Genomic DNA, 22,775 nt, shown 5'->3' with positions numbered 1-22,775 from the left:
GTAGCTCATATTGGGTCTGAGTGTTTGTCTTGCTTTTCTAACAAAAAAATAATAGCTACCTGTGTTATTCACACCTTCACATCCAACTCAATGACTAATTCAGGTAAACACTAAAATTCATTCATATTAACCAAAAGTCTGGAAGAAGTCTAGGGCTGCTGTTTGGCTAATGCTATGCTTATACTCCTGACTAAGAAGCAAGGGCCCTAACAGGACGGTCTATTGATGAGAGCAACTACTCACCCTCAAGCAAACAGAATGCAAAAGAACATGAACATCTGATATTTATCAGATCAGATTTATTTATGCGTTCCTGACTATGAAATTATCTACAAGGTTCCTTCATAATACCTAGACAAACGGCAAAACCACCTGATGATACTGCAGTAGTATCTCTGAATAACAAGCAGCCGTGGATGGCAGCCAGCAGAGGGCACACACTGCAATTGCCCAGGTGAAAATAAATGAATTACTGAGACTTCAGAATACTCAGCCAAGTCTTATCTGAGACATTCAGCACCTCTCTAAATACAAGGCTTAAAATAGAACCATCACATGTGAGCAAGCAGGCAATTGGAGAGCATTTGACAGAAGCACAGAAAATCTTAAATAGTTCTGATAATCTAAGCTAATTTCAGGCCAACACAGATGATAATGCAAATGTGCATGAATTAAAAATAAAGATAAACGCATTCAGAAGAGATGTCAGAAACCGTTCCCCCCCCCCCCCCCCCCGCACACACAGTCATGAATGTTCACAACAGCCCTTCAAAACCATTTGAGATACTACCAACGAGGGAATTAAATATTGAAGAGCGTGTTTAGATTTTTTATGGGCACTATGACCTCTGTTCCTTGCCAAAATATTTCTAATAACATTAGTCTCTTCCTTATCAAGGCTGCAGAAATGTTTGCTCATATTTTCCTTAACAACATCATTCATATCTTTCCATCTGCAATATCTGACTGCAGAACTACCATCCCTAAATGTACCAAACCAAGTGTGAAAGAGGTCAATTTCCATGATGCCAGACATAAAACTATCACTCATGTACCATCAGAAATTGCACACTTTACTGCTCCCAAGTCAGATTATCTAAAATTAAACATTCATTCTATTTGGGGAACCCAAATGTTGCTCTCTTTTTTTTTCTTCCAGGCTTCTCAATATCTTCACATTCCAATTCCCCAAATCTGCTTTTCTAAAGCAGCATGTTAAACTGTTCTGTTATGACATCAAGGTTCATTTGTCTTTTTAAGTACCAACTATATTTGATAACTTGGTTTAATTGCTGATCGAAGAATGCAAGAACTTACTAAAAAGTATGGCTGCAGCCAAACATACCCTACATACGCATCCTCACAATGATGAGCCTCCCAGCTCCCAGATTTCTGAGGGTTTCCTTGTAACATTTGTAATGCTTTCTACACTCCTTCCAGATCCTTTAGCTGTTCTCTTGAGAAACTGTAACCCCCCCTGCTTTCTTGCTGTTCAAGAAACTACCCTACAGCAATCCAGACTTTCACTGTTTCACACATCAGAGGCTTCTAAAAACAATGCTGATGATGCCTCCATTAATAGTATTAGCGATGTTTAAAAAGTTTAAGGTCATTTCACCCTCAGAATCTTTTAAATTCTTATGGTTTAGCCCCACAGTTACTACATAAACATGTAAAGTAAAATCCGGGAAACACCTCATAGGAAGTCATAAAATATGCACTAACAATTATGTCCTTTCACGATCTGAATCGGCTTTTAAAACGAGTCATGAGCAATGAAGCACTTTGAACAGCAGTTTTTATGCCTTCAGAGTCTGAGGTCCCAGAACTCAGTGGTCTGACATAAAAGAGCGACTTCATAAATTCTTTCAAGCTGCTGTTTTGACTGCAGATCTTATTAAACGCTGTTTATTTCTGTGCATTAGAATAATTGTACTGCACATCCCAGCAACATTCTAAATACTTTCCTTTCTCTTTTGCAAACAAAGGTCTTTTAAATCCCAAATACTGTTATAAATATGTATTACTTGCAATACGTAGTTAGCAACCTCCGTTAAATCTTCATAAAAATAAAACCTTGAAATAACACGTACTTCACAGCAACACAAGAGAATTATTTGATTTCTGAAGAAGCAAAGCCCAAGCATGCTAGACAGAGAGAGATGGGGAGTATGTTAATTGAAGAGCATCTCATGCTTTAAGTGAAATAATTGAAATTCCCTTAGCACAAAACAAAGCAGTACAAGTAAGGACAGCAGAAGCCACCATTTTTTAGATTATAATTCTGTTCCAGAAGAAAAATGCATCCTTCAGCTTATCGGTAGGATCCTCCACTTCCTGCTAAACCAGTGTCAGCAGTCAATCCAAATCTACCAGCCAAAGCACATCACAGGACAGCAAATAAACATTACTTTCTACAGGAAACCAGCTCTTGCTACTTCATTATTTCCTCACATCCTCTCATTTAGGGAGAGTCTGATGGAAGGAGCTATGGCTATTATTGAAGCTGTCCTAACATATCAAAATCATGAGCATAACAGAAAAAATCTCATGAAATTTACTTGAATCACTCATCAAAAGGAGAAAAAAACCCACTCTTTAAAGATTATACACTGTCTTTGGTAAAAAGAAAAACAGCTGAAGGGAACAACAAAACTTTCATGACAGTATTTTTTGTATTATGTTCGTCCCTGGCGCATAAAAATGTAATAGTCATGCTATAAGAAAGAAAAAAATGAGTGATTTGCAAAAAAGAAGTAGTAAAAAATACATTTTAGCACACAAATGTTTTTCAACATTTTGCAATTAACTTTCTGCAAGTCTGAAAAAGAGCTTAATAAACAGATAAATAGACAATATGGCTTTATGTGGAAGATCCATGATAAAACAATATGCAGTGCACATTATATTCATGGATAGATCCTATATAGGGATCTGTTGAGGCCTGTTTTTATATTCAAGTACATTTAAACCACCACAGCTGTCGTTGTATAGCAAAGTTCTTCCATTCTATGTCTACTTTGCTACATACATCAAGCAATCGTTTTAAACACAGGCAGAATGTGACAGCTTAGAGCAAGTTGGCCAGAACTGGCTCCCCAGAGAAGATATGGATGCCTCATCTCTAAAGGCATTCAAGGCCAGGCTGGATGGGGTTGTGGGCAGCCTGATCTAATGGTTGGCAACCCTGCCCATGACATTCAATGATCAACAATGTCTCTTTTATCATAAGCCATTCTACAATTCTATGATTTTACTGGAATACAGAAATTTCAGCAGTCACATACTAGTGTTATAAACTAACATGTAGCAAACCTGAGGAAGAAAAGGTCTCATTCACCTGTTTTACTTTTCTAATCATTTACAAATAATGGCTACCTAGGATGCCCACCAACCATGTACACTACAGTTCTCAACTCAGTCTGTTGATTCATGATTTCCACCACCATAAATATCACAGTTTCTTACACTGGGTTTTTTGTATTTGTCTTGCATACTCTATTTTAAGCAGTTAGCTATTGCTGTGGTAGATATTAGAGATCCCTGAAGAGTGCATAGTGTTACATCACAGCATCATGAAGTCACCATATTTCTGTTTCTTGTTTTCCTTTCTGTTGGCCCTCATTCTTTCATTAAACTGGAATTCCTTGGCTGCCATACTAGGAAAGCAAAGGCTGCAAACCTACTGTTGCCCAAACTTTGTTCAGCAAAGGCATTTTAAAACTCTACAGAACATGAAATTCAGCAAAAGCTTTCCACTTTCCAACAGTTGAATACTTAGGAAAGCAAAGCCTGATACAAATAAAGAAATGATACAAAACAAAATCTGTCAATAGTGCGTACTAATAAACTTTGTACAGAATTGAAGATCTAATTTAATATCACTAGTAAAGATTTATTAATCACCCTGTTGTCTGCTCCAGCTAAATGCAAATAAAAAGTATTATCTCTGTCATCACACACACAAAGTAGAATCTACACATTATCTGCAAATGGCCCAAACAGCGCTCACTGCTAATTGCTCTATTTGCCACTGTATTTCTTCCTCACTACTTTTACTTGGGCAGTAAAAGATGAACACTGTCTCTTAAGGAAGTCATAATTCCAAAACGGCTTTCCATTCTTTCTCAACTCTGGCCTGTTTGCCATATCAGAGCACACTTGTTTGTATGAAAAAACCATGCCAAAAAAATTAATAGTCCTATATACATACATACACACAAACATATATGTGTTCTACATACAATAATATTATTTACTATTAATTTGGATCACATGGGACAGAAGCAAAAAACATCAAGCATGTATTCTAACTCAAGATACATATATATTAAAAAAAAAGACTTAGGAGTGCCAACTCCAATTTATTGCTTTATAAAGTTGACAAAACTAATCATAATCTTTATGCATAATTTGGAAAAGAATTTGAATTAGCCAAAATGAAATGAGAAAAAAAAAAAAAAAAATGAATTGCTTTAGTAGTCAGCTAAAGCAGAACAGACATGGAAGTTTGATGTATCGTTTTGAAAGCACTGTCTATCAGACTTCATAAGAAGCAGAAGTACAATTCCTTCCTCTGCCTCTGGAGACCATCCCACAAGTATAGACATTCATGTTATTTAATAAATAATAGAAACCAGTTTGGGGATGAATATCTAAAAGGAGTACCTATCATTAGCAATAATGCAGAACTGAATAATTCTAGAACTTATCTTTCATCAACTTTGAAGCTTTCAGATTTCTAGTGCTTTCTAAACTAATGAAGCTAATTTTTTCAGTGCTACACTACATCAAACTGGGCCATCTGTTAAGAAGCGTCATTAAGATACCGAGCCCTCTAAGGGACAGAGAAGTAACATTTAGTGCTTGCTTAAGTAGTTACAGATGTTTCTAGAAAGTGCATTAAAAAATTAATGTGTATATTCTTAGTCCATCATCCAGCAAACCATCTCAGATGTGCTGACCCCGGCAACCACACGCATATGCTTGTAAGTTCAAGGTCTTAGTAAATATTTAACTATGCACGTTTATTAATTATTTTTTACAGGCTAAGGGACGGATTCAGAACTCCTCCATTGGCAGTTATATGGCTCCCTGGAGGAATTCACATGCAGGTAAGAAGTAGTCCAGCAGACCTTGCGATAACCGTCTAAGCCTGGAAATATTTCACCTTCACTAGGCAAGCCTCTTCCTTGAACATTCCTGATGTGCATTGCTAAGTCCTGCTCTGAGAGACCAGACCCCCTTAAGCTTATCCAAGTCTCAGTGCCATAGGGGAGATATGGAACAAAAGTAGCATAAGATAATTATTCCTTGGATATGGCCATAATACCTTACACCCAATAGGTCATTGCTCACAACGGACCTGAAGAAGAAAAGTTATTTGAGTTCTCTAACCTTGTGAAACTCATGTGTTCCTTATTTAAGGGAACTTCCTCAGTGAAGACGTTAGCTACAGCTCGTTCAGTCTGAAGTAGCATGCAACCAGGATTCACAAGAAATGAAAGAGAACAATGAAAGGAAACCTATGTCTCAACACCCCTCATAGAAAAGAAGAAAACTGCCATTCTGCACTCTAGGGTTATTTCTCCATTTTGATTTCATAATTGTCCAGCTCATCTAATAAATGAATCCTGAGAGAGTTCAGAACCAAATCAGCCTCAAAGCACGCATCAAACTCAAATATTATCGTCATTCTAAAATAGAAAGAGCTTAAAGTGTCACCCCCCAAAAGCTTATAGCCCTGTACGTTCAGCGCAGTTGCAAGTTCAAGCAACACAAAATACCTCTTGTTTAAATCATTTCTTTCTAATGGGAACTAGAGATATCAGACCTTTTCTCCCCCAGCCCTTCCTTTTCTTCTTCTCCCTCTCTAACAGCAATTACAGCCATATATCTGATAAATCTTGTACCTAAATGAATATCACCACAATCTAGCATTACGTGAAGGTTAATTACAGACTCAAGTTTATAGAAGTACCCAATATATCATTAGAAAGGAATCGTCCCTTACAACGTATCCCCCAGTTGAATCAGCAACACATACTCCTTCAAAGTACACATAGTTTCTGGCTTACCTCTGCAAACACTGCAACATTGGTTCTCTGGAAGAACATGATCATTTTCTGAGCAGTTCAGTGGTGGACAAGTCTCTGTTACCTTTACCAGAACTCCATTCTGAAAAATAAATGATAGTTTAAAAAGAAAAGTTTAAAAAATGACATCAGTGAAAACACACACAATGGAAAGGATCATAATGCTCCATCTACCAATTCTGGCAAACTCCAGTAACAACAGCAAATTAGCAGTGAGCAAACTATAGATTTTTTATTATTAAGTATAACAAAATCTAAAGAAGTTGAACTTTTTTTGCACACAATTGAAAGAGAAAAAAAAAAGATACATAAGGACTCAAAGGAATTAAAGAACTTCACTGTAGGTTTTTGTAAGAAAGCTTTACGAAAGTCTGCGTTCTGCTTCTCTTAGTTCATAGTCTGAATGCTCACTGCTAAGTTCTACTTGAGCACTCAGCAGATAGAGAACCAACATTTTCGCATCGTGTAGTCCTCTGCTGTGTCCAGTTAAAAGGGCTGTTCTTTGGAAGTACTAATCACACCAGAAAAAGACTAGAACCTCCACTAAGAAAGCTGACAGCCTACTATATTGCCAATGCATATTTTAATATGAATTTAGCCCACTCCTCCCAAAAGATTTTTCATGCTGCCTCATATAGCAGAACAAAAAGATGGTTAAAAAATAACAAACCACAAAGATTATGTAAAATATTACCTAAACGTATCTAGGGCTAGGGAAGCAGAGAAAAGCATATAAGAAGACAAAATATGTTACTGAAGACAGCAATCTCAGTCTGAGGGTTAGATACGTGTCTTTGAACAAATCACTGGCAGCATCTATTTGTCCATTTAGTACGAAGCAAGGAACTCATGCTTGCCAGAAGCTTGCTTTCCCATCTACAAGGCACTGTGCAATACCATGCTGAAGGACTAACTCAGGTGTCAGTGCAGACAAAAGTCCTTGCTGTTAATTAACCTCATCAACAAGTCCACACTGGTTCAGCTGTGTCTCATCAGACTCCAGATCCTGCACGGTTACGCAAATGAAAATGCCTACTGGATCTACAAGGCACAAACAAAGCACGAAGTGCTCAGCAACTCCAGGAAACACAGGGAGTGACCATTCTACTGACACTGCTAGTGACTGTTTCAGAAACTGCAATCTTAAGTAAGGTCAAGCTGTCTTTTCCTGCTTTCAAAGCTGTCCTTGCTGCAAGCTGCATAACTTGCTGTCAAGAAATAGAAACAAAAACAGATATTCATTTTGTTGTTTTGTTTTACCTTATTTTGTGGTTTTTATTTAAAGAAAAAGCCTAACAATTCCCTACACTATCACACAGCACACATCAGCAGAGCAAGTGCCTGCACAAGCAGAGAAGTTAATGGAAATATTACATTCCTGCTCTGACATCCATAAGCGAAAAGAAAGAATGCCTCATGGTTTCTCATGCAACTGCAGTAACAAAGGTGATAAAAGAATCAGGCATGGTGAGCCATCATTTACTGTCATGTTATCAAACTACCAGCTGGATAAAGCTCTTGCTATAACTCATCGCTTATTAAATCTCAGATAAGACAATTGCAAAAGGGGTACAGCAAGTCATCATATGAACAAGAAGCGTTGACTGATGATCAATCTAATCAAATGGATGGCAAGAGATAAAGAAATTGTTAAAGTCAAATAAGCTAACGGGATAAATCAAGAAGCTATTAAAAAATTCAAATCAAAATCACACTGTCTTAATCAGAAGGAGATTAAAAAAAAAAAAAAAGATTTCTCTTAACTCAATTATCATTAAGACTTTATTTCCCTAAAGATTCCAATTTGCTGTAAAATCTGCTTCTTGGGAAAAGAAACATCATTCAGAAGCTTCAAAATAATAAAAAACTTCTCATATTGAGTATTCTTTGGGTTATAATCAATTCAGCATAAGCCAGTACACATCCAATTACAAGAATTGTCATCATTAAATTTCAGATTTTATTGACTCATAAGTAAGGGTAGTTCACATTTCAGGCTGCCTTAGGAAAACGACTGACTTTTTATGCTCAGTTCACATACATAGACACACAATCCGAATGGACATAGATATCAAAAAGACCTCATTTTTTCCCTGGAATGACTAGGTCAAAAGCTTCAGCTGTGGCATACAATCTACAAAGAATGAGATCTGGAATTAAACATTTACAAGATAATTAAGTTTCCTTAATTACAAAGCTAAGTACATTAAGTAAAAAGAACTGAGTGTAATCCGAATCAGTGACAAGCAATGGAAATTTGAACTATGGACAGCTCATGTCAGATGGTTAACTTCAAAAAATAATAGTCTAGGTTACTTTGGTTGTTATCCCTTTTATTACTGATAAGCTTTTCAGTTCCAAACAGAGATCTCAGATAACACTATAGGTAGGACATTATTCCTTACTTTCACGAAAAACTTAAAAGTCAAGCTTTTGAAAAGTTAACAGAGCCTTATCTGTCTCTCTAGAAATCATGTGGCACTCTGACTCCCCACTCTAGCAACAGTTAATAACATATTGATGGTTGGACCGGATGATCTTGTAGGTCTTTTTCAGCCTTGGTGATGATTCTGTGATCTTCTTGTACATCAGCCAGTTATGAATAGTAATAAAGTCATTCACAGATATCAAGCCAGGCTTTAGCTGATCAGCAGTAAACTCCCAATCCAACAGAAGTTACAGATTTCTCTCTATTGTCTTCAAGTGAGCCACATTCTGAAATCCACAAACTAGAATAAACATTGAATGCACTCATGCATTCAGTTTTCTGAATCACAGACATGCTTGCATTTTCCATAGGGACCTCAACAGGCTGGAGAATGCAACTGGAACCTGAGCAGCAACTGCCAAGTCCTGCATCTGAGAAGGAACAGACCCAGTGCTCAACTTATGAAGAAGCAACATTATTTCTGACAGGTTCTTGGCGATACCAGTAAGAGTATTCACAAGTAAGCCAAGAGCCATATACAGAAAGAAGAACTGAACTTACCCAATTGGTGGAGGGGGAATCTGTGTGGCATTCCTCTTAGGAAGCAGCCTACATCCAAGAGAAGTTCTCCCTTCAGTGGCTGGTCTTCATATGACTGCTGGTGGCTTCACCCCAGGTCCACCCCTTCTGGTGGCATGGGGAGCACAGGTGCAAACAATGTTCCTGTGCTCCCTGTGCCAGTCACACCCCTTCACCAGGTGCTCAATCACCAGTGCAAGCTGTGGCCTAACAGTTCCCTACACCCAGGCACCAGTATGTGCATATCCAGGACACACAGCTGGAAAGCAGATTAGGCAGAAAAGGACCTGGGTGGTCCCAGTGGGCACCAAGTGAAACACAAGCCAATCACATGCCTGCTCTACACAGAAGGCTAACATTAGGAAAAGCAGTGCTAGCAGGTGAGAAGAGGTGATTCTCTGCTTAGCACTGGTGAGACCATACCTAGAATATGGTGTTCAGTTGAAGGCTCCCCAGTGCACAAGAGAGGTTAGACATTGGTCCATATGGATCCATCAGTATTATTTTATTAGATGACAAATCTAAGTCTAAAGCCTCATTAGCTTAAATTGGTTCTTATGCAAGAAATAAAACTGTACCTTCAAGTAAAAATTGAAGCATGAAATCTTAACTTTACTTGACATCAATGCACCTACAAATACATTCTCCTTTACAGCCAAAAGAGCTGCTCCTCAAGACTTTTTCCCCCTCAGCATTTTTAAGTCACTCTACATTAATAAACTGACAGCTGACCTGTGCCTCCAACTGTACGTCTTTCATGGATCAACAGCTTTTGAGACTTGAAATCTTGTTTTTCAAGTCTGGAAATTGAACCACACACAGTACCTTTTTTTATTGTTTTTTTTTTTTGTTTTTTTCTTTTTTTTTGGAGCCATTTCCCTAAGCACAAAGCTCTGTCTTTTAGTCATACAAGTGGCAAAAAGCAGCAAAAAAACTCCTCACTTTATCCACCAGAAGGCCTGTACTGAATAGAAAGTGATCACTTTTGCTATAAGTTTGACTTGTCACCACTCAAACTTTATCTAGCAAGCATTGCTAATTGAGGCAGTAAATAAGCAGGTGTTTCACTTGAGGTCGTGCTTGAGATACAGTGAATGAACTTCCTGTCAACAGGTGCTGCTAGAAGCAGAGGGAGGCATTCACTTAAATATTCTCTAGAGTCAGAATGACAAAGTTTGCCAGCAAGGTCTGACATCACCTAGAAACACAGCTGTGGTTAAACCCTTCCCCCTTTTTTGTTGTTCTGGAGGCTCATTTTTTCATATCTCAGTATCACATTAATATATTCAGTTTCAAATACTTATAATACTCTTCATCTTCATTCAGATGTAAGTAATGCAAACTGCAACATTACTACAATGAACACTGACATACCCATTTCCTTTAACAGGATGTAAAATGCAAAAGCTCTTCTCATTTTTTTTCCCATCCTTCTTAATATGAGAAATATTTTATGGTCAGTGTGTGCTTTCCGTCTTCACAAATGTATTATCATACTTGTAATAATGAGTATTATACTCTTATTTATAGCATAGAGGAGTTCCACAGAGGTAGTTCAAATCACTCTGTTCTCACTTTAATGTGAAAATCCTCCCATTCTCCTCATCTTATTGCCCACAGTCACTTTCCCTCCTAGATATACAGTCTAAGTCACATTATAAAAGGACCTTGCCCTCACATTTGTATATACACTGAGCACCCCCACACAGACAAACCCTAACAACGGCAGAATAATTTTGCATAAGCTGCTTTCACATCTACAACCCGTTATTGTCCACTTCCATTAGCAAACAAAATTACTGCTCCGTGCAGTCAAGCACAGAAATAACCAGGTCATTGTAATTTTTTCCAATAACTGCTCTAACACGCTGATCTATTAATAACACATGTACGTTTCCCCTGTATCACCTTCCCTTCCATAAATTCAACAATACATAAAAATCAAAAACAGTTGAAAATTACATGTGGGAGCAAATGTGTTTAAAATAGCCATGCCTCTCCTAAGTAGTAAATCACACTACAGTCACAGACATACTCTAGTTACAAAAAGTGCATGTCTCAGCAGAGAAATGGGCTTTTAGTAACAATCTACTACTGAACATGGAAAAGGATCTCCTAAAGTAAGTCCTGCCACATTTGCATACCATGTTCAGTACTCGCATATTCATTAACATTTCTTGTTATGAATGTTTTCATCTAACACAGCCTTCCTTTCCTTACATTCTCAAACACCAACGGCAGTTTATAGAGTCATAGAATGGTTTGGTTTGGAAGAGACCTTTATCATTATCTAGCTCCAGCCACCCCTGCTATAGGTGGGAACACCTCCCACTAGAGACCAGATTGCCCAAATCTGTACCCTGAATGCCTCCAGGGAGAGGGCACCCACAACTCCTCTGGACAACAAGTTCCAATGTTTCGCCATCCACACAGTAACAAATATCTTCCTAATATCTAGTCTAAATCTACCCTCTTCCAGGGCTCTTTTTTGGCCCTCCTCTGGACATGCTCCAACAACTCTCCTTCTTATGTTTGGGGCTCCAGAACTGGATGCAGTGCTCTAGGTGGAATCTCATGAGAGTGGAGTAGAGGGCCAGAGTCATTTTCCTTGACCTGCTCATCACACTTCTCTTGATGCAACCCAGGACACAGTCTGTCCTTCTGGGCTGCAAGAGCTCATCGCCTGCTCATGTTGGGTCTTTCATCGATTGATACTCCCAAATCCTCCTCCTCAAGGCTGCTCTCAAACCGTTCTCCAACCAAGCTGTGTCTGTGCCTGGGACTGCCCTGACCCAGGTGCAGGACACTGCAGTTGGCCTTGTTGAACTTCATGAGTTTGACACATGCCCACCTCTCAAGCCTGTCCAGGTCCCTCTTGATAACATCCCTTCCCTCTAGCATGTCAATTGCACCACTCAGCTTGCTGTCATCTAGAAACCTTCTGCATGTGTACTCAATCCCACTGTCCCACAAAGGTCTTATTTAACACCAGATGCAGCACCAATTTGTGAGGAGCGCCACTCATCACCGGTCTCCACTTGCACACTCAACCATCTACCACAACTCTGAGTGCAAGCATCCAGTGAGCGATCCATCCATCCATCAGATCCAGGTAGATGACACCAGTTGTTTTTCCTTTATCCACTGTTGCTATAGCTCCATTATAGAACGCCATCAAGTTTATCAGGTATGACCTGGCCTTGGTGAAGCCAAGTTAGTTACCACTAATCACCTCATCTTTAAATTCCTTGTGCCTTAATAGGGCCTTCAGGAGGATCTGCTCCATAATCTTGCCACACAGAGAGGTGAAAATGACTGGTCTGTAGTTCCCTGGATCTTCTTTTCTCCTCTTGAAAATGGAGTTATGTTTCCCCTTTTTCAATCAGTGGTAACTTCACCAGACTGCCATGAACTTGGCAAATTCATCTGTCAGTTCCCTCAGAACTCTCCCATAGTTCTCCTTGTGCCCTCTCCTTCTCCATCTCTCTCCTTGTGCACCTACAAGTTCTTTAGATGGTCTCAAACCTGATCCTCACTTACAACAGGAAGATTTTCCTTCTCCAAGTTCCTCTGTCTTATGCAGCTCTACATCCCTAGTTACCTAAGAGTTACAAACTTGACAGAGAAAGATGTTAGCCCAATCCTTCATAATTTACCTTAATTAGTAGTAGGGCATGATTGATAGTTTAAGTAACACTAGAGCAAATTTAGAATAATTCAAACAATAAAAGCCAAGTTGCTACAAACTTTAACGCATGTGGCTTAAATTTGCAACTGGCTCAACACGCTACTTCCTCTTTGTCAGCCTTATAAAATCAAGACATAAAAGAGGAGACATCCCTCCAAGTCACTTCACACATCCTTACTACACTGCAAAGGTCATATTCCTGCCTTGTTTACATGTCTATGGCTTTCATCATCTTCAAGGTCACCTTCTCAAGACAATGAACATCACATTTACATGAAGAAAGTCTTAAAAAATACATTAACTTAACGTTACATTTGGACATCACACATTTAAAAGCCAGGGAAAGTTTCTACAGCTTAAACTTACTTGACATTCCCTGCAGCTCTTGGCTAATACTCGTTGGCCTTCTGCTAGCACTTTGCCTCCGTAGATACACTTTGCTGTAATTTGGTAGAAGAAGGTGAGGGATTAAAAACGTATAAATAAAATCAGCATTTAAGTAATAAAAAGCAAAAGTATAACACTAATCAAGACCGGTCAAACTGAAATATAAATACATTAAAAAAACAATACATTTTGTTCTCATCAGAAGTCAGTATGATACGTAAAATGAATGTATTAGTAGTTATTAAGAGCAACTCATTTTAAGAGCAGATTTCCTCAACCGAAAAGGAATAAGAGCATACGAACAAATAATAGAGCCCAGTTCATTAGTATTCATTAGAAAATATTCTCATTACTGACACTTAGACAGTTACTATATACGTTACTAGAAGCCTTCATTACTGGTTTCAAGAAAACTGAGGCATTAGTGTGTATCAAGAGAGTATATAAGCACAGATTTCAATTAAACCTTCAAATTATTTTTGCAGGCACAAAGGCAGACTCTTCAACTTACTGGCTCACTGGCAAATGGATTTGATGTACCAGAATGACTATTGAATGGGGGCTCTGTTAAAGACTAACAGCTCTGGAAACAAACCGAAAGTTTAGATTATGAGCTTTCCTCATCCAATGAAAAATCACCTAGCTTAGTTTAGACTTACCACCACTATGAAGAACACAAACTCAAGCAAAGCCACAGCAGCCAACAGCTTGGTCAAGTATTACCATAACCGCTCACAGTAGTCTTGAAACTGAATGTCTAAATTTCAGTTCCATAAAAGGACAATAAATAAACTAAACAACTGGTCTATTATTATTTTTTGCAAATCAGGTATCCATCATAAAGACACTCTGCATTACTAACAATTCAATGCTGAACACTGATAATACGACTTTTCTTGCAGTGTTCCAGCTATCTCTATTCTTGACCAGTAACTGACTGGCCAATTACACTAAAAGGGAAGCAAAAAGATGCACTGTAAGCGATCAAAAATTTAAACATTTCTGAGTTGCAGCAAAAGCACTATGAAAGTGGAAGCATTCAAAGCACTCAAATCTCAGAATATAAACCACAGATCCACTTCTCTCGTAAGCAACTGCAGGTGTGCACACAATTTTAACAGGTGATGCCAACAGGCAGTTTTCCACAACAGTAATTATCACAGCCAATTTGATTACCTTTAACACCTTAAAACTAAAGAAATCCTAGGTCAGCCATAATTTTTGCACATAAATGTGCTTCTAAGGAAGTTTATATGCCTGAGTTGTGATCTCACAAGGCAAAGCTTCAGATCAGGAAGTTTCATTTATGTTAGTAATTCAAGTAAATATTTTAGGGAGACAATGAATTAAAGAACTTTTCAGTTTTCTTCTATCTTTATCCTAACATGACTGCTTTTAAGCAAAAAAAAGAAAGGAATTGGACACACCTGACAGCAAGTCAAGTTAAACCATGACTGAGAAAAATGATGAGATTTTCAACACAATTATAGTCTTTTGTCAGAGAGTAATCTAAAGCCAACGCAAGATGGCAGGGATCAAAACAGAACCACCTCGTTTTTTAAAACCCTTAACATATCAGACACTAGAGCTGCTTTGTTAGTTAACCCACAGCTGAGACAGGAAACTTCAATAATCCAGCCATTCAATAATCCCTAGAGACAGTAAATTACAAGTGATGATTCTATCAGAGCTAAATAAGAAAAGCTTAGAGAAATTAACACCTGTGGTGCAGCCCCTTGGAAGTCTCTTGCAATTACTGCTACATACCCAAAAGCAACTGACTGTGGCCCTAGTATATCATTCTGTCAAGGAGCTGGCATTTGCAATCAATTTCAATCAACCTCCATACATCTCTTCCCACTGACTGACAAGCTGAGTTCTTGTCAGAATAACGAGTCAAGTTTGTGCCAATCACTGACAAAAGACAAGTTTGATTGTTCATCTTTCCATTACAAATACCAGGAGCAGTTTTTCATGGGGATATAAGCTGAATCTACAATTTGGTGCCTAGCAATTCCTTCGTGTCCAAATTTAACTGTTGCACGTACACGAGTGTCAGCAAACGAAAGGCAAAACTGGCAACAGTACTCAGGTAAAGTTCCCACATATAAACTGTCTTTGCCCCTTATAGTACCATTAAAGCATTGACTATTTCTTCCAAGAGTGTTACTTACAGCTTTCATTTCCAGAAGACTAACAAGACTATCTACAAAATGAACTACTTTCCTTTTCACCAACATCTTTTGAAATGAGCAAAAACAATCACCGTACACAGGGACGTTCACTCAGGATCTGAAATTCTATTGTGTTTAATGAAAACATTCCAAATTGAAATAAAAGACAAAAAGATAACACCCGAGTTTAGTACTTGTCACTAGGAGAAGTTTAGACCAAAGGTTTCATCAGCAGGAGGTACAAGCTGAAGCAAAGAATTCTTTTTATTACTGTTTTTCCCAAACAAGAAGAATACTTTTACACTGACTAAACATAGCAAGCCAATCTTAAAAGTTTCCTATGCTTATTCACCTAGAAGAAAATTACTGAGAAAATCGCATTCACCTCTGTGACTCACCTTACCTGAATTATCAGGAGGTATTAAAGTCCCTGTAAAATGCATCTGCTTTTAGGACAAGTTTATCTGCTTGACAGAGGGTGGAAGAAAAATATTTTTATGATCTACTTACCCCTGCATACTTTACAGCACTGGTTATCTACATGCACTGGGAGAGCATCAGGAGGACAATCAAGAGGGGGACAGGACATCCTTCGGCATTCCACAACTCCACTCTACAAACATGTTTTTAAGATGAAATTCAACCACTGCAATTAGTGAAGATTACATACTAAATAGATAATGCAGAAAAGTACTTTGGTAAATGAAATTGGCACTGTGTGTTATACAGTCATCTTTCATTAACAAGTTTAGTCCACTCCAGCTACAGATTTGAATCCAAAGCCATCTGAAGATGAACCATCCCTGTGTAGGTACCTATTACTGGTTTTACTCTGCTTTCCCTTAGTAAAACACATCAAGAAAACATAAGCTCATCTCTACAACAACAAAAGCACCACTTTCTGTAAGCTGTGCAAATCATCTCTGAGATTTTTAACAATCAGTTTTCTATTTCCTTGAACAAACATGGACTCTCTTCAGATATTTATCAAATAATTTCAACAAGACAAGATTTACATATTAATATTCTTCTGTTCCTTAGTTCTTCGTAGTGATAAACACCGAAAACAAGATCTGCATGTTGTTACCATTCAAGATGCAACTAAGCATCTATGAATACTATTAAGATAATGCCTCCGTTTAAAAAAATCTACTGTGAAAACAATTCAAAATCAAATATAAACAATGTTTGCATTCACCCCAAAACCATGAAGTCCTCACAAATATAATGAAAACAAATAAGACATGATTGTCAAGGGAAAGAAGATCTTATCTTTAAAGCTTCTACATAAGGTACGTCAGATTTGCACTTATTTATTTTTATTATTTCCCTCCCTATTGTTCATTCTGCCACCAGATGCATGCTAAAAACATAACAATCCTTAGAATCCACATTATGTATTCAAGGATCATTTTCACATTTCAAGTCCTTCTTCTTCAAGTCCTTAGAAATTCTTACTTTGCACGTGCAGTTCCTGCAGTGATCATCTTCAACCCACGAGTCTTTGTCTCTATAGATCAATCCATTTGCTTGACAAGTCTTCTCACAGTGACAGTCTTCCAATCGACTCAGTCTCGTTTCTGCATAATTTAGCTACAAATGAAATTAACTTGATGAGATTTCTTCACTTCAAACACATGGTTTTTAAAAACCAAATGTTAAAATGTTATATTTATTTTTATCTGAGCCAAATTTAACAACATTTCAAACTCTGAACCAAGATGTCATCAGGTAACAAATAACCCGACTCTGACTTTGATGGAGCTATGTGAGAGAACTAACAGCTTATGAGATACGCAACTGTCTCTTGTACTGTAATGAACCCCACTAAGATCTCCTTAAGCACTACCAAATGTGCATAAGCTACAATTGATTTTAAATCAAATTTCTTAATTACTCATCAATTTTGTTTACAAATCATAAATCACGACAGCTAGGAAACTGACTTTTTCTAATTACTTCCACCTCTTCATTGTCAGCATCAGCTAGACTAATGCTCTCTGACTCATAGAGAGGTCGTAACTTTATAATGGTAAGATTTACATCATTTTAATGCAGAGTAGTATTCCTAGACTGATCCATGGACAAATCCTGCTCTTGGAAAAAAACCTGGATTTGTGGATTGCACTTAACACTCCTTACTGTTCACGTTACCTCCTCAGTTCCAGATACTACTACCTACATGCTAGCAATTGCTGTATTTACTGATGAGATACTATCTATCTCTCTCTGTGTGTGTGTGTGTGTGTGTATACACACAAATAATGAGTAGTGGCAAAGCACATTCATATATGAGTAGAAAAAAAGACAAGGCTTTTGGAATTCCCCCACCAGCACAGACCTTCCCTTCCTTGGAGGCACCATCTTAAACTGAGATTTATGCAAGGAGGAACACTCTCACCATATGCATACCTGGTCGACAGTGTCATCATATCTAACTCCAACACAATTCTAGTGACTTGTGCCCCGGTGGCACAAGTGGTAGGAATGCCACGTTACAACACCAGAGGCCCTGGGTTTGAATCCCCCCTGTGGCGCAAGTGGTAGAAGTGCCGCTCTGCTACACAGAGGCTCGAATCCCAGGGGGTTGGACTCGATGATCTCTAAGGTCCCTTCCAACCCACACGAGACTATGAAACTATGATGATGATGATGAAAAAAGAAAACAATCCAGACTGGATATTTGCAAGTAAGAGTCCATTCCTTCAGACTTCAGAACAGCCATGGCTCTAAAACTATCCCATTGCCAGCTAGAAGACACTTTCTCAAGGTCTTCTTCTTCTTGAAGAAAAGGCAAAAACAGTAGGCAAGTGGCTCTGGTCTTTTTCTATGTAGCCCTCAAGACAGAAAGTCTGTTCTTTATACCTTAAACTGTTAATCTGGTGTAATACTGGGATTGATCCTCATCTCCCTAAAACGCACATCTAGTGATTTCAAAACTGCTCTTCATATCTTCGAAACAAAACCATTCACTTAGAAGTTGTTTTCAACAGAAGCACTTTTCTAATTATTCTATTTAGTCATTATATTTACTGCATAAAATCCACGTTCACTTTTGTTTCAAAGGTGTGTGATCTGTCTTGTGCTTCTCCTTCATTACAGGTCTTGTATGTGAATGTTCATTTTTAATTCTTTTTTTTAAATACAAGTTTGCTATACAGTTTTTTAATGCTTTTTCCAGAATATACGTATACTTTGTCAATACTATAAATTACTCCAGGAAGAGAAGAAAACATGAAGAAAATAAATATTTTCTGCCTCACAGCTTTTTATATTGTTTATATTATCTTGCTTAGTAAGATTTATTTGTTTAAATCTCATTTACCTCCTACTCTGTGAAATTAGCTAAAATGCCCTTTCAAATGTCATCAAACGCACAGAACTAAATTTGTTAAGCATTTAAAATTTGGATCTTTAAACGTCTTATATTTCCTAGGATGTGAATGGGATTATGCTACTGAAGAAGCAGTCCACACCATACCAGTTTCCACATGCTAACCTAACCCTGAGTTCTTAACATTCAGAAATGTTTGGCTGGCTGTTATTCACATAGTTTACTTTCCATGCTTCTTTTCTGTCCATACAAATAAGTACAACGGCAGATTTCTGTTTGAAGCATATTATTTCTACTGAGGTTAATAACAAATGTCTCAAAAAACAACCCATCAAACATGACCAGGAAAATTTTGTTCACAGTATTATCCATGGTCAAATACATTCATGATATGAACAAACCAGATGAACTATTCCATGAACACAAGAGCTTTACCTATTTTTTAAGTATCAAATCCAAGCTGCAGCCTATCTGACCTCAGTAAAGGAAGGATTCACTAGAAAGCTTTGCACTGACAGTCTTCAGAATCTCCTTTCAGCCCCAGTAACAAATAAATGAATAAAAAGCAGACTCATCATCATTGGATACTTCTCTTTACTGTCTGCACAACTTCTGCAGGCAGTGCTTTGCCTCTTATCTCATGGGGCCCTGAGATAAAGCTCAAGGGAGAGCTCTCATAGCTCCTTCTCCTACCTACTGCATCATTTGCACCACTACCAAAATTACAGGACCCCAGTCACTAGATTTGATGTTTTCTCCCCCACAAAAGCCCTGGTGCGCATCTTCATAGTTCTGCATTATATAAACAGCACACACACACATTCATTGCAAACAACATTCACTGTGTCATTCAGTGCTGTAATACATCTGTAAACAATTACAGACTGAGAGAGTAAGTGAAACTTAAGCTATTGCAGATCCCAAAAGCTACAGTTGAACGCGGAACCACAGGGCTCACTATTCCAAAGCATCACACTCATTCTCTGCACCTCCTCATGCAGGGCCAGAAGCCAGGCATCATTGCTCAAGCACATTAGCAGGCCATCCTCTGACCACCTGCCCTGCCAAATGGGATCTCTGCAGGATGCTGTACATCCTTCCAAGTCCTTCTCTTTGCTTGCCAAATGTCCCATATGATATTACACGTACCTGCACTAGTATTACTTGTGGCTACTGACCTCCAGGACTGGAATGATAGATACAAGTCTTAATGCTTCTCTCACACTTCTATTTTTAATCTGTGTCTGTCTAGCAAAATCATTTCTTTTTCTGCTGCATGTTGGGTTTTTTTCCTGAATAATAGTATTTCTGCACATACTGCTACCAGAAAGTCCACGCTTCTACAACTGAAAAGGAACTCAATAAAGGATTATCTCAGTACCATGTTCTGGAAGAACAGAGCCTTTGCAGTACAAATGCTGCATTACTTGCTTTCCCTTGCAAAGCACTAGCAAGCAAAAATATAATTAACAGCAGAGAAAGCAAGTTACTCAGTACAGTGCATAATTGGAACTTGCTCATGGCACCAGCAGGGCTCAAAATAATTGCCTGTTTCACACTACAAGCAGTAAATTCAACTAAAAGCTTCACATTTACTATTTGGAGTCAGCTTGTCCAATGCATGTCAACTTAGTAACTGGACTGTCAGTATAATGTGCACATTGTCTTTAAAAAGTTCCCCCCTTCCCATTAGGAAGGAAAGGGCACTTAGAAGCAGCACAGAAACAAGTATTATACATACCAATGGTTTTTTCTGCTAGTAGCACTACTTCACACGTCTTAGTTTTGAAACTCATTTTGAGTAACAACACTAAGATTGAAAGTAACTATGGGATGAAACCACTGAAACTATGTGAAACCACTGTTGCACTTAAATCTACAAGTTGTTAACACATAAAAGCTGTTTTAGATAAGACAATTAATTGCTTCTTACCAAAAACAGACGTTTTGCTAACATTAAAAAACATTTCCCGAGTATCCTTTAACACAAGCCAGGAGATCATCCACCTCAAAAACACAGCTTCCTAACCTGACGCTTGACCACAGCCTGAGCTGAAGGGCTTTAGCTAAGACAGATGTTGGCTGCACAGCATGGAAGCAGAGCCTAAGGAAAATCCCCAACACAAAAAATCACTAGAGATTCCCATTCATCGTTTTCCCAACCCAAAACAGAGATCAGCACAGACAGCAGATTTATAGGCATTCCCTCATTTCAGCTCCCAAGGAGAAAAGACAAAGATTTCACAAGACTCCCCACAGGCAAAAACACACTCTCTGAAAGAATCACATGGTTAGGAAATTGTTGAGGGAATTCACTCCTTTGTTTCCACGTTTATCCCTCAGCATGGAAAGGAAAAATCAAGCTAAGGTTTCTTACAGAAATCAAACCATGGGCATTTTGTCACTAGCAACCCAAATGGTGAGCCAGAAAATAGAAGCTGGATGAGAATTAAGTGACATCCACAAAACTGTCTCCTTAAATCCACGACAGATAGGGCTACAGGGAGAAGGAGGGGGAAAACAGCTTTACCATGAAAACATAAAATAACTGCAAAAAGAACAAAGACTTATATGATTATCTTAGCCCAGAAAGGAATGGGGAACTGACAAAAGATGATTAGGTACCTACTTTTGCAGTCATTTTTGCCAGGAGTTCTTGTAAATCCATGATTCCTTGCACCAGGCTTAAGAAATCACTGCAGGTCGGGCACGCTCAATAAAAGAAGTTTAAAAAGAAAAGGGGAAGGAAGAAGGGGAAAAACATTATAACCCATAAATAAATAAAGTCTGTAGCACAGCTAAAATGCCACATGCTGCTTACCTGAACATAAAATGCAACCTGTTTACATATATTGTGTCAGCACATGTAAGAATAAGAATCCTGAAAACATACACACACACACACACATATATATATATTTCCAAATAAAGAAATCATCCACATTAAAAACAAATCTGATTTAGAAAATAATACTTACTGCGATTTAAATTAGGGCACTGCGTTATATATCCATTAGGTATAAAGACAACTTTCACATCTTGAATAACACCCTTTGTAAAAGAAGAGATAACTGGTAATACAGAATACGAACATTCACTTTGACCTCTTTCATAAGTCAGTTGTTGACGGTGAATGAAGTTCAGTCTGCTCATGTGGAATATAGCTCAAGATGATGAAAGCACAGCAATTCTTCCTCCCTAGATTCTTGTGTAATTATCATACCATGCTTTTTTTAGTTTTGTGTTTTGCAATCAACAAATGTAATCTGCTTAAGTGTCCCAAAATGGGACTGAACTACTGAATAAATGCATTAAGTAATACCCATTACATGAGACACTTAACCACAAGAAAATAAAACGCCACCATAGCACTACTCTTTAATGATTTAGCCAAAGACAACTGTGAAATCTATCATTATACAGAGAACAATATAAAGAGCAAGAGATAAGCATCTATATTTTGACTGTTCATTCATGCAGCCCGCTGGCCTTGCATCTCAGCAAACAGTTCATGTAATCACACCATCAGTCAGAATTAAATCTGCTCTTTAACCCAGGCAGATGGAGAGATCCCCTGTATAGGGCTAGAGGAAATCAGGACTCTGAGGTCAGGAGCAGACTGTGCATGTCATGTGAGGCTCCCCAGTAGCGTCCACTACCTTTAATAATGACAAGGTCCTTAAGGAGGAGGAGCAAGGGAACACAAGAGACTGCACGTTCCTCAATTTGCATTTCCCCCGCTGTTCATCAGACAGAATGACCTGCCTGTCTCCTCCCAGACACAGAAGAATTTAATACATTTCCTTTCAAATTAAAGATCACGGCAGTTATTACCTAATTCAATTACTGATTTGTAAGATCACCATAGTTTGGTTAAATTGCAGCGAAGCAGTTTCTGCAGACTAAGGGCAGTCACTTGCTCAAAATGCTCATTTCAGTCCATAAATAAAATATAGGCCATTGTGCTTGAAGCCTTGCAAATGCAGCAACATTTTACATTTACATATTCACTTCCTAAAACAGCAGAAGGTAATGAGAAGCACGGTTCCTTGCTTACTTCTCTATGATGAAATATGAACTGAAGATATTA

General features: G+C 38.1%; 1 protein-coding gene across 5 annotated transcripts in view; it reads right to left on the bottom strand.

Annotated features, from left to right (window-relative positions):
• Positions 1 to 22,775, bottom strand: part of NELL1 (neural EGFL like 1) — a 240,186-nt gene that overhangs the window by 167,499 nt on the left and 49,912 nt on the right. For all 5 annotated transcript variants that reach the window (XM_015863431.3, XM_085549860.1, XM_085549861.1 and 2 more), the window contains exons 6-11: positions 21,664 to 21,736; positions 21,315 to 21,397; positions 16,810 to 16,944; positions 15,862 to 15,964; positions 13,157 to 13,230; positions 6,078 to 6,177 (exon numbers count right to left, since the gene is read on the bottom strand). In XM_015863431.3, coding sequence (XP_015718917.1) covers positions 6,078 to 6,177; positions 13,157 to 13,230; positions 15,862 to 15,964; positions 16,810 to 16,944; positions 21,315 to 21,397; positions 21,664 to 21,736 — 568 coding nt within the window. The remainder of the gene's footprint in view (positions 1 to 6,077; positions 6,178 to 13,156; positions 13,231 to 15,861; positions 15,965 to 16,809; positions 16,945 to 21,314; positions 21,398 to 21,663; positions 21,737 to 22,775) is intronic.

Source organism: Coturnix japonica, chromosome 5 (assembly GCF_054131305.1).
Source record: "Coturnix japonica strain WE chromosome 5, WE-NBRP24, whole genome shotgun sequence".
NCBI lineage: Eukaryota > Metazoa > Chordata > Aves > Galliformes > Phasianidae > Coturnix > Coturnix japonica.
The sequence above is the reverse complement of the archived record's forward strand: the minus strand, read 5'-3'. Positions and strand labels throughout refer to the sequence as shown.